Source organism: Heterodontus francisci, chromosome 4 (assembly GCF_036365525.1).
Source record: "Heterodontus francisci isolate sHetFra1 chromosome 4, sHetFra1.hap1, whole genome shotgun sequence".
Classification (NCBI taxonomy): Eukaryota; Metazoa; Chordata; class Chondrichthyes; order Heterodontiformes; family Heterodontidae; genus Heterodontus; species Heterodontus francisci.
In genome coordinates, this window is record NC_090374.1 from 111,718,671 (window position 1) to 111,735,459 (window position 16,789).

The following is a 16,789-nucleotide window of genomic DNA, read 5'->3' on the forward strand; positions in this document are numbered from 1 at the left end:
GGCTTTGAAGCACTTTGGAACATTCTGAAGAAATGAAAGGGTGATACAAATGTAGAGTCTTCCCAATATTTTGGGAATGGGAACAAATTTTACTGTGCAAGATATATTAGAGGCACCAGTGATATACAGAAAATAAACTACAAGCATCCCCACTACACAGATTCTAAGCACCACTACAACAACTGAATTACAGCAGCTAGGATATTTATGTTGATTTATATAAAAGGAAATTTGCATTATTATTCACAGAACACTGAATTTTTAAAAACGTAAAAATGTAAACACCTACATCAACACGAAAGGCAATGGAAGTGCAATGCTGTTTACAGCGCATGAAAGAGCAGAGGAAAAAACTTATTTTAACTAAGCGACATAATAAACAGGGTCATGAGATAAAATTGTTCAATAAAATTAACCTGTGCCAGCATTTTAAAGAATAGTTTTAGCAGTGCTCAGTAGAGGCACAATCCATGACTATAATCTATAAATAAATTGATGTTTTAAGTACAGAGAACTGTACCTTAAAAGAAACATACATTTTCTCTTCATTCATGTACAACATCTTTAAGGAGCATGAGGAGCTGATGGAATTAGACAGCCATTTTAATTGGTTGACAAAAGTAGTTCTTGCTGGTTTGTGACAAGTGTTAAAACCTACTTGATACCAAAATTCTTTGCAGACTACACAGGGTTTATAATTTTTATAAGGCACATAACTTATATATACATTCTTTGTTTGCTTCAACAAAAGGAAGCAATTCAGTGATGGCAGCAGTCAATGAGACATTCCCATGATTCTGCAGTTATTTTTCACCAACTTAAAATTTATGACGACTTGTGTTAATTGTTGTGCTACAAAATGTTTAGATTAAGTTATGTTGAATATATTATTCCCATATTGTTTGCAATTTTGCAGGCTTAAAGATTTCCAGGATTTCTTTTACATTCATTGCTCTGGTAAGTTTAAAATCAAAATCAGCTGCCAGTTTAGCTCTCCATATTCATAGCCTTTCCCACCCCCCCCCCCCCCCCAATATTCCTATGGTAATCATCAATTGAGTCCTGTTTTAGCTCTGCTCTACCTGAGATATTCCATTTTACCAAAATGCGCTTTATGTTTGGTTTTTGCTTGTTTCAAAATAACAGTTTTTCTTTCACTGAAAATGCAAGTGTAGTCAAGTTTAGGTGAGGAAGAAAATGCAATTACCTTTGAACATATCTTTCAACTCTGCCCAATCCAGACTCTTTAAAAGAAGAATGACCCATCTCTACAGTTTGGAAGATTGCTTGAACGCTTCAAAATTGTCTTTTGTGTTTGATAGTGTTGCTACATTAGAGCTTCAGTTACTTACCCTATTTCGATAATGGACTATAATTGTGCAGATAGAATGAAATTAGGTGATAAAGTAAATATGTATTTGATAATAGCTAAAGCAGCAACAGGGCACCTTATTCAGCTAGTATTGATACTTGCTTTTCTTCAGACTTCTTTGGGAATCCATTAGAAGAGAATGCAGGAGCAGCATCACCTGAAAACGAGTTGCCAACCTGACGAAGCTACAACACAGGGCTTCTTGCATGCTAAATAGCGGAGGCTGCATGCTATAGACAGAGCCAAGCGATCCCACAACCAATGGATCAGAGTAAAGCTCTGCAGTCCTGCCACATGCAGGTTATGAATGCTGGTTGACAATTAAATAACTAACTGGACAAAGGGGCTCTATGAACATACCCATACCCAACAATGGCAGAGCCCAGAACAAGTGCTTAAGGCAAGGCTGAAGAGTCTGCAACCATCTTCAGCCACAAGTGCCAACTGGATTATCCATCTTGGTCACCTCCATCACAGATGCCAATCTTCAGCCAATTCAATCCATCCCACGTTATCAAGAAACAGCTGAATGCACTGGATACTGCAAAGGCTATGGGCCCCAACAACATTCCAGCAGTAGTACTGAAGACTTGTGCTCCAGAACTAGCCGCGCCACTGGCCAAGCTGATCTAGTATAGCTACAGCGCTGGCATCTACTTGACAAAATGGAAAATTGCCCAAGTATGTCCTGTTCAAATAAAGTAGAGAGAAATCCAATTTGGATCATTACTGCCCCATTAGCCCACTTTGAAGTGATGGAAGGTGTTGCCGACAGTGCTATCAAGCAGCACTTACTCATCAACTACCTGTTCAGTAATACTCAGCACTTTTGTCCATATTTGGACCACGGTGCTCTCGACCTCACGACAGCCTCGGTCCAAATATGGACAAAAGTGCTGAATTCCAGATTGGAGGCAAGAGTGACTGCCCTTGACATAAAGGCTGCAATTGACCAAGTGTGGCACTAAGGAGCCAGAGTAAAAGTGAAGTCAATGGAAATCAGGGGGAAACTCTCCACTGGTTGGAGTCATACCTAGCACAAAGGAAGATAGTTGTGGTTGCTGGAGGCCAATTATCTCAGTGCCAGGACACCGCTGCAGGAGCTCCTCCAGGCAGTATCCTCAGCCCAACCATCTTCAGCTGCTTCATCAATGACCTCCCCTCCATCATAAAGTCAGAAGTGGGGATGTTCGCCAATGATTGCTTACTGTTTAATTCCATTCACAATTCTGATATTTTCAAACTACTGTATTTTCAAAGACAAGGCACAAGGTTGGATTTACACTATTTGATTCATAACACAAAAGCATTCTTATAGGTAACCAATTTTCTGGTTGCTTACCCCCAGCACCATTAAAGGCTGCCAATGCAGACATCAACATGGTCCATTAACTGCCAACTGGTTCAATCTTACATCTCATTTTCCCAATATTCCTTCCCTACAAGTCTGAAAGACTTGCCTTTCTTTTAATAAACAGGATCACCATGTCAGAATCACCATATTGGAATCAGGTCTCTGAACAGCTAAGTCATTGAACCAGAGGTTTACATCGACATCAGTGCAGTTTATATCCTTAGTTTTAAAAATCTGGCTAATTGTAAACAGGGATTCTGATACTGCAGAATTTTAAAAAGATAAGCAGTTTAGTTTTAGTTTAAAATACTTAGGCCAAAGTATATCACATCACTATCAAAAAACAAGAATTTAACTGTACAAATTTTTTAAATCAGCTTTTATATTTACATCAAATGTACGAAATATTGCATACAATAAGTGACCTAAAGAATGAAAATCTCACTTATAAAACCTTCATATTTCCAATTTCCTCACATTCTATAGATATTTAACAGCACTTGCAACAGTTTAGGATGATTGATTACACTTAGCAGTACACACACTTGGGGAATTGTGCATAGTTCTGTTCTCTATACAACAAAAAGGATATAGAAACACTGGAGGAGGTGCAAAAACGATTTATATGATGATACAAGAACTGAGAAGCTATAACCATCAGGGACGACCAAACAGGCTGGGGCTCTTTTCTCTTTAAAAAAAGAACGCTGAAAGGTGACCTTATCGAGGTCTTTAAAAACTAATGAAAGGGTTTGATAGGGTCTACAGAGAGATGTTTCCGCTTTTGGAGAGTCCAAAAGTAGGGGTTATAAACATAACATAATTACTAATATACCCAATAAGAAATTCAGGAGAACCTTATTTACACAGAGAATGGTTAGAATGTAGAACTTGCTACAACATGGAGTAGTTGAGGCAAATAGCACTGATGTATTTAAGAGGAAGCTAGATTTAAGTATGAGGTAGAGAATAATAGAAGAGAAGGATTTTCGTATTTGAACATTAACACAGCCTCATAATGTTACTGGTTGTAAAAAGTGAGAACAAAGAAATTACTGAACGTAAATACAGTTCTATAATACAGTGCATCCAACAAAAGGTGGTAGCAATTACTTCTGACTTTACTTTTAACACCAATAATTCTATGAACAGTTTAGAAGTTTCTTCCCTGAAATTAATGCATGTGCTCTTAACAGAAATTTGATGCAGTCAGAATACACTGGATCAAATGAATACTGCTGTTATGTATTGAAAGTCAATTGCAAAGCATACACCAGCAGAATAATCAAGAGTCTCTCTATGCTTTTTTTTTAATGACTATTTGTTTGACCCAATAGAACACAGATATATATTTTCAGACCAGGATAAAAATTCCCAATCTAGTAAAATAATGATGCAGCAAACACTTAATTACAGTGGTAAATAGCAACAGTCACACACTGACATATTCCATATGCCAAAGTTCTGAACTTAGAATTTCTGCTGGCCATAGTTTAATGGAAAATGTGAATGCAACATGCATTTTTCAATACAAAATTAAAGGGCATGAATCCAAGTTAATCAAGTTTACCTTCCAGCACAAACTTGCCTTAAGAGTGCATCAAGTGAATTTAAATGTGTTTTTGAAGTTTACCATAGGCACATACTTACTGTGTTGTTGAATCATTAGTAATTAGCCCAGCAGTGTTTATTTTAAAATCAGAACCAACGAACAACGACAGCAGCAGCCATTGACAAGAAACAAAATTATCCAAACTTTTAGGTTGTCATAATTTTGGTTAAAATTACAACTGAGTTAAGCTATCAAATGTCTGGGACGGACAAGTCTGGTGCATAATTTACATGATAGATTTATATTGGCCTTGGTTAAATCTTAAAACAAAAAGGATCTGGAAACAGGTCCTGAAAACAGTAAGGACTGTAAAATTTGCTGTAGTAACAACTTACCTTATTGTACTCATATTTGTACTGTATTTTAAGTGTATCCATTGCTCTGATCATAGACTGCATGGCAGTGAAGATATTCTGATAGACCAGCTTTGTGAAGCCTCGTTTGTCTTCATCGGAGTACCCTGTACCATGGATGATTCGCATCTGTTTGATGAATGTGCTCTTGCCACTTTCTCCTGTGCCTGAGAAAACAAACCAAAGCAGGACAAGGTCAATAATTTTTATTTATTTATTTTTACTTAGCAAATCTTCCTAGGAATTAGAAATTTTTTAAAAAGCAACTATACCAAAGCAAATCAAAAGGTTAATGCCAATTAGAAGATAAGTTAAGAAAATAAGTGAACAGATAATAACATGGCCATCTCAAAAGTGTTTTAAGACTACCTAGAGCTGTTGAATGACAGACTGCCAAAAATACTTTCCACAACATGAATTTGTACGAAGAGTTTAATCATTTTCCCATGTATCGTATATACGAGCTTACTTCACTCACCATTGTTATGACTGCTTAAAATGAATACATTGTTGAAATCTCTAAATTTCTAGCATACTTTCATTTTAGTATACAATCACAAACTATACATCCAGATCGGGGAGGCGGTGGCAGAGTGGTATTATCACTGGACTAGTAACCCACAGACCCAGGGTATTGCTCTGGGGACATGGGTTCGAATCCCACCACGGCAGAAGGTGGAATCTGAATTCAATTAATAAAAATCTGGAATTAAAAAGCTAATCTAATGATGGCGAATGTTGCAAAAACTCATCTGCTGGGAACGAAATCTGCTGTCCTTACCTGGTCTGGCCTACATGTGACTCCAGACCCACAGCAATGTGGTTGACACTTACATGCCCTCTGAAATGGCCGAAAAAGCCACTCAGTTGTATCTAACCGCTCCAAAGTCAATAAGGAATGAAACCGGATGGATCACCCGGCATCGACCTAGGCACTGGAAACAACAACGGCAAAGCCAGCCCTGTCGAGCCTGCAAAGTCCTCCCTACTAACATCTGGGGGCTTGTGCCAAAATGGGGAGAGCTGTCCCACAGACTAGTCAAGCAACAGCCTGACATAGTCATACTCACGGAATCATAGCTGACAGACAATGTCCCAGACACTGTCATCACCATCCCCCGGTATGCCCTGTTCCACCATCAGGACAGACCCAGCATAGGCGACGACACAGTGGTATACAGTTGGGAGGGAGTTGCCCTTGAAGTCCTCAACATCCACTCCAGACCCCATGAGATCTCATTGCATCAGGACAAACATGGGCAAGGAAACCTCCTGCCGATTAGCACCTACCGCACCCCCCCCACCCCCCTCAGTTGATGAATCAGTACTCCTCCATGTTGAACAGCACTTGGAGGAAGTACTGAGGGTGGCGAGGGCACAGAATGTACCCTGGGTGGGGAACCTCAATGTCTATCACCAAGAGTGGCTCGGTAGCACCACTACTGACCAAGTCCTAATGGATATATCTGCTAGACTGGGTCTGCGGTGGTGAGGGAACCAACAAGTGGGAAAAATATACTTGACCTCATCCTCACCACTCTGCCTGCCGCAGATGCATCTGTCCATTACAGTATTGGCAGGAGTGACCACCGCACAGTCCTTGTGGTGACGAAGTCCCATCTTCACATTGAGGATACCCTCCATCGTGTTGTGTGGCACTACCACCGTGCTAAATGGGATAGACTTCGAACAGATCTAGTAATGCAAAACTCTGCATCTATGAGGCCCTGTGGGTCATTAGCAGCAGCAGTATTGTACTCAACAACAAGCTGTAACCTCATGGCCCGGCATATCCCCCACTCTACCATTACCATCAAGCTGGGTGACCAACCCTGGTTCAATGAAGAGTACAGGAGGGCATGCCAGGAGCAGCACCAGGCATACCTCAAAATGAGGTGTCAACCTGGTGAAACTACAACCCAGGACTACTTGCGTGCTAAACAGTGTAAGCAACATGCAATAGACAGAGCTAAGCGATTCCATAACCAATGGATCAGATCTAAGCTCTGCAGTCCTGCCATATTCAGCCGTGAATGGTGGTGGGCAATTGAACAACTAACTCTAAGAGGTGGCTGCATAAATATCCCCATCCTCAATGAAGGGGATGCCCAGCACATCTGTTTACAAAGAAAAGGCTGAAGCATTTGCAACAATCTTCAGCCAGAAGTGTCGAGTTGATGATCCATCTCGGCCTCCTCCTGAAGTCCCCAGCATCACAGATGCCAGTGTTCAGCCATTTCGATTCACTCTGCGTGATATCAAGAAAAGACGGAATGCACCGGAAACTGCAAAGATTTTGGACCCCGACAACATTCCGGCAATAGTACTGAAGACCTGTGCTGCAAAACTTGCTGTGCCCCTAGCCAAGCTGTTCCAGTACAGCTACAACACTGGCATCTACCCAGCAATGTGGAAAATTGCCCAGGTATGTCCTGTACACAAAAAGCAGGGCAAGTTCAACCCGGCCAATTAACACCCCAGCAGTCAACTCGATCATCAGCAAAGTGATCAAAGGTGCGTCGACAGTTCTATCAAGCGGCACTTGTTTAGCAATAACCGGTTCAGTGACGCTCAGTTTGGGTTCCGCCAGGGCCACTCAGTGCCTGACCTCATTAAAGCCTTGGTTCAAACATGGACAAAACAACTGAACTCCAGAGGTGAAGTGAGAGTGACTGCCTTTGACATCAAGACAGCATTTGATCGAGTATGGCATCAAGGAGCCCTAGCAAAACTGGAGTCAATGGGAATCGAGGGAAAACCTTCTGCTGGTTGGAGTCGTACCTAGCACAAAGGAAGATGGTTGTGGTTGTTGGAGGTAAATTATCTCCACTCCAGGACAACACTGCAGGAGTTCCTCATGGCAGTGTCTTAGGCCCAACCATCTTCAGCTGCTTCATCAATGACCTTCCTTCCATTATAAGGTCAGAAATGGGGATGTTCACTGATGTTTGCACAATGTTCAGCACCATTCACGACTCCTCAAATAATGAAGCAGCCTGTGTACAGATGCAGCAAGACCTGGACAATATCCAGGCTTCAGCTGATAAGTGGCAAGTAACATTCACACCACACAATTGCCAGGCAATGACCATCTCCAACAAGAGAGAATCTAACCACCTCCCCTTGACATTCAATGGCATTACAATTGCTGAATCCCCTAACAACATCCTGGGGGTTACCATTGACCACAAACTGAACTGGAGTAGCCATATAAACACTGTGGCTACAAGAGCAGATCAGAGGCTAGAAATCCTGCAGCGAGTAACTCATCTCCTGACTCCCCAAAGCTTGTCTACCATCTACAGGGCACAAGTCAGGAGTGTGATGGAATACTCTCCACTTGCCTCAATGGGTGCAGCTCCAACACTCAAGAAGCTCAACACCATCCAGGACAAAGCAGCCTACTTGATTGTTTGTGAATGGGGTGCCATTCATGTTTGTGAATGGGGTGCCATTCACACTCTCCACTACCGATGCACAGTTGCAGCAATGTGCACCATCTACAAGTTGCACTGCAGCAACAAACCAAGGCTCCTTAGAAAGCACCTTCCAAACCCACGGCCTCTACCACCTAGAAGGACAAGGACAGCAGATGCATGGGAACACCACCACCTGCAAGTTCCCCTCCAAGCCACACACCACCCTGACTTGGAACTACCTCGCCATTACTTCACTGTCGCAGGGTCAAAATCCTGGAACTCCCTTCTTAACAGCACAGTAGGTTTACTTACCCCACATGGACTGCAGCAGTTCAAGGCGGCAGCTCACCACCACCTTCTCAAGGGCAATTAGGAATGGGCAATAAATGCTGGTCCAGCCAGCAACACCCACATCACAGCAACTAATCAAAAAAAAAAGGATTTTGTATGTCTATAATGCAGGTATTAAATTTGTTATGACGGTGCGTCTCCACTTTGTGTTAAGTATTTCTTTTGAGCTCTCATGCGTTTTCGAATTCTGGACATTGTTTTATTTGGGAAAACTGAAAAGAATTACATGGGTTTTTTTTCCCACTGGGGTCATTAAAAGGACACCAAGCGGTCTTGTTTGAAAACATCTACCTGAAGCCACCTGTCCTCAGATTAATACCCAGGAGGGGATTTTTGACTTGGAGGTGGTGTTTACATAGAAGTGACAGGTAAAGATTTATAGCGGTCAGGAGGCCTGGCTCGAGATATTGTATTTGGTTTTGCTTTGGACAGTGTGTTGGGGTGTGAACTGTTGTGAAGGCAAGAGAGCAGTCACCATCAGCACCCTCTTCCATCTCTTTGAGGGTCGTGAGAATCAAGTGTAAGAAATAGAGAAACTTATGCTGCATTTCGCTTGGAAAGCCTGCCAAACTGTCTTCAACATTGCCTGAAAAGAACTGTTCGAGAAAAGATCCCAGTGACAGCCACCTATGCACATTTGGGATGCAAACAGGGACAGCTGACATCTTTCCATATCTTCTTTCCTTCAAGAATTAACAAGTATTTGGCCAAAGGATTCTTTTTTTCTTTTTTTTTGTATCAGAGCTCGAAAGGGAAAATCTCTATTTTTTGGTTAACCAGGATGGGTGGGTGGGTGCGTGCGAGGGCTAAGGTAAAAGGGAATTTTCATATTTCACTCTGTGTGTTAATGCTTTGCTGCATTACTGGTTATGCCTTGTTTTATAATAAACTGGTAATTTTATTTTTTGTTGAAGAAACCTGGTTGGTTTATTTTATTCTGGAATAAAGAGTAGAGTCTATCATTGACCGTATTGGTAACTGGGTAAACATTTAAGTATATTTTGTGATCTGTGGAGAAGTGGAACGAGGAAAGACAGTGCACTCCTCCCACCTCAATCATAACACATTTCAGTATTATAAAATTAAAAACTAAAAACCTCATTAGTGAGGAATTATAATCCTGAGATAAGCAATGCAGTTCAGGCTTAATTGTCAATGCTCTCCAATAATCTCTCTGCAGAGATATTATATTCAAATACAAAGAATTGTATTTAATTCAATATCCTTAAAACAATTCCTAAGTCGTGTGCATAAAAATGTTGCAGTGAACGCAACTTTTTAATTCCGCATTAAGGAAACTTAAATTGTTAGGTGGAGACCAGGAAACACTCCAATATGGCGAAGAAGCAGAACATAGAACATTACAGCGCAGTACAGGCCCTTCGGCCCTCGATGTTGCACCGACCTGTGAAACCATCTGACCTACACTATTCCATTTTCATCCATATGTCTATCCAATGACCACTTAAATGCCCTTAAAGTTGGCGAGTCTACTACTGTTGCAGGCAGGGCGTTCCACGCCCCTACTACTCTCTGAGTAAAGAAACTACCTCTGACATCTGTCCTATATCTATCACCCCTCAACTTAAAGCTATGTCCCCTCGTGTTTACCATCACCATCCGAGGAAAAAGACTCTCACTATCTACCCTATCTAACCCTCTGATTATCTTATATGTCTCTATTAAGTCACCTCTCCTCCTCCTTCTCTCTAACGAAATAAAACCTCAAGTCCCTCAGCCTTTCCTAGTAAGACCTTCCCTCCATACCAGGCAACATCCAAGTAAATCTCCTCTGCACCCTTTCCAAAGCTTCCACATCCTTCCTATAATGCGGTGACCAGAACTGCACGCAATACTCCAGGTGCGGTCGCACCAGAGTTTTGTACAGCTGCAGCATGACCTCGTGGCTCCGAAACTCGATCCCCCTACTAATAAAAGCTAACACACCATATGCCTTCTTAACACCCCTATTAAATCCCTGAAAGTTGCCACCCAGGTTATGTACCTGGACACCAAGATCTCTCTGCTCATCTACACTACCAAGAATCTTCCCATTAGCCCAGTACTCTGCATTCCTGTTACTCCTTCCAAAGTGAATCACCTCACACTTTTCCGCATTAAACTCCATTTGCCATCTCTCAGCCCAGCTCTGCAGCCTATGTCCCTCTGTAACCTACAACATCCTTCGGCACTATCCACAACTCCACCGACCTTCGTGTCATCCGCAAATTTACTAACCCACCCTTCTACACCCTCATCCAGGTCATTTATAAAAATGACAAACAGCAGTGGCCCCAAAACAGATCCTTGCGGTACACCACTAGTAACTAAACTCCAGGATCAACATTTGCCATCAACCAGCCAATTTCTGATCCAAAGCTCTAAATCACCTTCAATCCCATACTTCCGTATTTTCTGCAATAGAAAGGGGAATAAAAATTCAAAATCAGCAATCGCACTGACTGGGGCATACACACACACCTCCGGACAGTTAGCTCGAGTCGTCTTCGGATTCCAGGGAGGCAGTTTTCAATCCACTCACAAGACAATATGCGGTAGGGAAGAAAAACAGTACTATATGTAGCAGAGGAGGAAAATGGTCTCACCCATTTCTCCCCACACTGTTCCGAGCCCAGCTGACTGCAAGATATTCCTGGTCTTTTCTATCTTGCCCCCAACTTCCAAAGAAAGCCATGGACTGTTAATCAGAAAGACACCTAACTATCATGCACAATACATTATCAGAATCCTCCAGCCAAGTGTATAACGGAAGCAAAAATTAATTAAGCAATTAAGTCAAACAATGCAAACATGCTCCCAAATTGGGTTATATCACAGTTTCCGATTCTGGAGAAGCTCAACAGCTAAAGAAAAACAAAATTATCAACAAGAGCTTCCTCTTAAACCAGAACTTAGCACCAAAGATCAGAGGGATAAAAGTATGCACCTGGAGCGGAGGTTCCCAACTTGTTTTTTGGCTAGGCCTGCTTTGGAGGTTTATGTCCTATTCACACTCTTCCCCCCAACTTTTCCAAGAAACAGTACTTTGTACTCCCCAAGACAATGGCAGCGTTCAATCCAACTGGCTTCAAAAACTGGGGGATAAAACTGATGTAAGTTTAAAATGTTTGCCTCTGCCTTCAGCCATGTAAGAATTATGCGACTTTGTCACGAAAACAGGCTATATTGAATGATGATTTTTAATCCAGCGGCTGGAAATCTGAATTGAATTTTAAAAAAGAAACAGATAAAAGGTGACTGTAGTAGCAGCTAAAGATGGCCACCCCAATTTGCATCACTATACTCCACATTCCAATGCATTGAGGTGGAGATGAATCGTCTGCACAGACCCATCAAGAACAATGACCTGGGGAATCTGAGCGAACTACCTATCCTGTTGCCATTAGCCAAGGCATCAAGGCCATTACGTGAATAGTCAACTGGTGGTGACGAGCCATTCAAACCCAATCACGAACAATGGGACCATGGTTGTGAGAAGGGAATTCCTCAACATGGACTGATTAAGTTGCAACAGGGAATGCACACTGGTAACCAACATACTTGAAGCACTGGGTGACAGACATGTGGCAGGCTCACTACCTGTTTGATTAAGCTGATGTTTTCTCTGCAGCAACAAGACAAGCAGCTATACACCGACAAGGGAAGAAACAAGTGGGGTCCCTCCTTCCTCTCTCTCTCCCCAATCCACCTTGCAAACTTCGAACCATGCCTGTTAACTGTGATCAAGGCATATCTCTGCTGCAGCCAGAGACTCCATGAAGGAAATCAGCGCATTGGTGTTTCCAGAAGAACCATCAGCCATCCACATCTTGAAATCAGAAGCCTCAGGACCTCCAAAGGAAAGTCATGCGACCATCGAATTCAGCCTGAAGCCAGCCAAGTCACCAACCTCCACAGACTATATACCCATTTTATTTCTCTTTGACCAAACTATCTGCCCCCACTCTGTAACCTTTGTGTGTGTGTGTGTGAGTGCGTTTGAGAGAGAGAGAGAGAGAGAGAGAGAGAGAGAGAGAGAGAGAGAGAGAGAGAGAGAGAGAGAGAGAGAGAGAGAGAGAGAGAGAGAGAGAGAGAGAAGAGAGGGAGGAGAAAGCTGGTGCCTTTATTATTTTCCTTAGATGAGTTTAGGTACAATAAAACTAACCTCTTCCTTTGTTAAACTCAAGAAAACCTGTCAAACCTGTCCAGTTGGTCCTTTTTATGATCACGCTGCGTAAGCAGTTAAACACTCACTGAATTCATAGAGTCAGAGTTTTACAGCACAGAAACAGGCCCTTCGGCCCAACAAGTCTATGCCGATCATCAAGCACCTGTCCTAACTAATTCCATTTCCCCGCACTTGGCCCGTAGCCTTGTATGTTATGGCTTTTCAAGTGCTCATCTAAATATTTCTTGAATGTCATGAGTGTTCCTGCCTCTACCACTCATTCAGTCAGTGTGATTCCAGATTCCAACCACCCTCTGGGTGAAAAAATTCCTCCTCAACTCCCCTCTAAAGCTCCTGCCCCTTACCTTAAATCTATGCCCCCTAGTTATTGACCTCTCCGCTAAGGGACAAAGTTTCTTCCTATCTATCCTATCAATGCCCCTCATAATTCTGTATACCTCAATCAGGTCTCCCCTCAGCCTTCTCCGCTCAAAGGAAAACAACCCCAGTCTATCTATTCGGTTTTCATAACTGAAATGCTGCAGCCCAGGCAACATCCTGCTAAATCTCCTCTGTACCCTCTCCATTGCAATCACATCCTTCCTATAGTGTGGCGACCAGAACTGTACACAGTACTCCAACTGTGGCCGAACCAGCATTTTATACAGCTCCATCATAACACCCCTACTCTTATATTCTATGCCTCGGCTAATAAAGGCAAGTATCCCATAAGCCTTCCGAACCACCTTATCTACCTGTGCTGCTGCCTTCAGTGATCTATAGACAAGCACCCCAAGGTCCCTCTGACCCTCTGTACTCCCTCGGGTCCTACCACCCATTGTATATTCCATTGCTTTGTTAGACCTCCCAAAGTGCATCACCTCACACTTCTCAAAATTAAACTCCATTTGCCACTGCTCCGCCGATCTTACCAGCTCATCTATATCGTCCTGTAGTCTAAGGCTTTCCTCCTCACTATTGACGACACCACCAATTTTCATGTCGTCTGCGAACTTACTGATCATACCTCTTATATTCATGTCTAAATTATTAATGTACACTACAAACAGTAAGGGTCCCAGCACCGATCCCTGCAGTACCCCACTGGTCACAAGCTTCCACTCGCAGAAACAACCCTCTACCATCACCCTCTGCCTCCTGCCACTAAGCCAATTTTGAATCCAATTTGCCAAATTACCCTGGATCCCATGGGCCTTTACTTTCTTAACCAAACTCTTGGTAAGTACATCCATCCACCTGTTGTGGTCAAACAAAGAGTGGGAAAAGAGGGGAGCCCTTCGACAACACCTCATCTGATCATAACAGCCTTAACTGTTTCAAGGATTTCTATTTCCATGCAGCAATCAGATAATGTCACAGAAATATCTCCCAGAGCCAGAGGAGGTGCATAATAGAATGATCTTAGCACAGTGTCAATGTTTGAATCCCAGACAGTTTCAGGAAATGCTCATCGCACCGCTCAGAGCAGTTTCTGATGCATTGTAAATCATCCTGCTTTCCTGCGCTCCTGTCCCTGTGCTCGGCTTGAATCCCTCTTGGCAAGTACACAGCAACCTCTCAGCATTTTCCAAAAGGTCATAAAACACTGGTTGCTGCCTCCTCATGAGCAGCAACCCTAACTGCCCTAGCAGCCTCTTCTGCCAACTTTCCCAGCCTGCATGCCGATTTGGGGCTGATCTTACCAACCTCGATCCATAGAAACATAGAAAATAGGAGCAGGAGTAGGCCATTTGGCCCTTCGAGACTGCTCCGCCATTCATTATGATCATGGCTGATTATCCAACTCAGTAGCCTGTTCCGGCTTTCGCCCCATACCCTTTGATCCCTTTAGACCCAAGAGCTATATCTACTCCTTCTTGAAACCATTCAATGTTTTGGCCTCAACTGCTTTCTGTGGTAGCGAATTCCACAGGCTCACCACTCTCTGGGTGAAGAAATTTCTCCTCATCTCAGTCCTGAAAGGTTTACCCCGTATCCTTAGACTATGACCCCTGGTTCTGGACTCCCCCACCATCGGGAACATCCTTCCTGCATCTATCCTGTCAAGTCCTGTTAGAATTGTACAGATCCCTTCCCACCTATTAGGTCTCTCTCAGACTCGACCATCACACCAATCATCATTCCTCCCCATAACTCCATTCAGAAGGTCTGTTCAGTTACCAACAGTGCCCTTGTCGTTCACAACCTTATTGTGGATGACTGCATTGACATGATGGCTTTGACAGAAACTTGGTTCACAAGTAGTGATACCTTTCACCTTATTGAAACCTCTGACCTGAATACCCTCAACCCACCTGCCCCATCCAAAACGCAATAGTAGCAGTATGGCCCTCAGCACTAGATCATACCTCAGCCTCTTCCCCTGCTCCTCCTTCAAGCACTTCGAAGTGTTCCACCCATCTGCATCTCCTTTAAAATCCCTGCTCTCCATCATCACCCAAGCTTTTCTTTGAAGTGTTCGCTGTCCTTTCTTCCCTCAGCCTCTGCATGAATAACTCACCATCTCAGTAATTCAAACCTCTATCTCAACTCATCTTGCCCTCTGTTCTCTTATTTCACCTCACTCCATATAAACTGTCTTATCCATATTCACAGACAAACCCTCAATCTTGCCATCTCATGTAACCAGTCCATTCCCTTGGTCTTAATTATAAAAACAGCAGTCTCTGACCAATTTCTTGTATTCCTCACCATTCCACTCCCTCTGCATTTGCCCTGGGAAACAAAACTCTCCCCAAGTCACTTACAATTGCACTTTCAAGCTGCCAATCACCTTGACTTTGGTTGCAGAATGGAGGGCCATCGAGTTGCACAAAACACTCCTCCTCAACTTTGAATGCCTTCATCCCCAGTAAAATCTTTATTCTCCCATTGTGTTTGTTCACCCCATTTTCACACGACATTTTCACTCCCTGAAGTCAAAAAGACAGGTACTTAATCTATGTGGCATATAGCTGACTCAGCCATTCATTGGCAAATCTGGCTGGACCACAAATGCTTTCAGGTATCTTTCTCCTCGAACAAAAATGCTCAAAGATTTTTCTGGCAAGTCCTTTATTCCTGCTTTGCCAGTCATCTCTTGAAAACCCTTCTCCCTACTTCTTCCATCTTTACCTTCAACATAGTTTGCGCTAATCGCATGAACTTCTTTGCAATCAGGATCCAGTCAGCTGCCTCTGCTGCTTTCCACCTTCTCTGTGTCCACCAACACGGTAGACTCTCCTGCACCTTGGCCCTGAACCCATATATTTAAGTTATCCCATATCTACATTCATGTCCTCCCCGAGTTCATCTCATCTTTGAGACTGCGCCATTAACCCTATTCCCATGAATCCAATTTCCTTACCTGGCCTCCACGCCAACTGATACTGTAAATGCCTCCCTCTCCTCAGATACTATCCTGGTCCCTTTCAAATCTGCTGTCATCAGCCATCTCCTAAGAAAACCCACCCTTGACCCTTCATTCCTAACAAATCAGTGCCCCATCTCTAATAGAAAAGCAAAATATTGTGGATTCTGTAAATCTGAAATAAAAAATGAAAATGCTGGAAATACTCAGCAGGTCTGGCAGCAACTGTGGAAAGAGAAACAGGGTTAATGTTTCAGGGTCTGTACTTATCATCAGAACTGAGAAAAGTTAGAAATGCAATGGGTTTTCAGCAAATGAAAGGGGGGGGGGGGGGGGGGAAAGATGGGAAAAACAAAAGGGAAGGTCTATGATAGGGTGGAGGGTAAGAGAGATTAAGTTTAGTTTAGAGATACAGCACTGAAACAGGCCCTTTGGCCCACCGAGTCTGTGCCGACCATCAACCACCCATTTATACTAATCCTACACTAATCCCATATCCCTACCACATCCCCACCTGTCCCTATATTTCCCTATTAAGTGACAACAGGTTTTATGGTGATAAGCCAAAGGGTGTGGTAATGGGACAAGTAAAGAAACAAAAGATGTGTACGGATGTGATGTGAATGGCAGAATAGCAGATGTCCGAACGCCAAGCAATTCAGAAAGAAATAGTCATAGAGAGATACAGCACTGAAGCAGGCCCTTCGGCCCACCAAGTCTGTGCCAACCAACAACCACCCATTTATACTAATCCTACATTAATCCCATATTCCCTACCACATCTCCACCT

General features: G+C 42.9%; 1 protein-coding gene across 2 annotated transcripts in view; it reads right to left on the minus strand.

Moving 5' to 3' along the window:
• The window catches only part of LOC137369196 (guanine nucleotide-binding protein G(q) subunit alpha-like), a 266,092-nt gene that overhangs the window by 148,476 nt on the left and 100,827 nt on the right, over nucleotides 1–16,789 (minus strand). For both annotated transcript variants that reach the window (XM_068029997.1, XM_068029996.1), the window contains exon 2: nucleotides 4,674–4,858. In XM_068029997.1, the coding sequence (XP_067886098.1) occupies nucleotides 4,674–4,820 (147 nt within the window). In that variant the 5' untranslated portion in view covers nucleotides 4,821–4,858. The remainder of the gene's footprint in view (nucleotides 1–4,673; nucleotides 4,859–16,789) is intronic.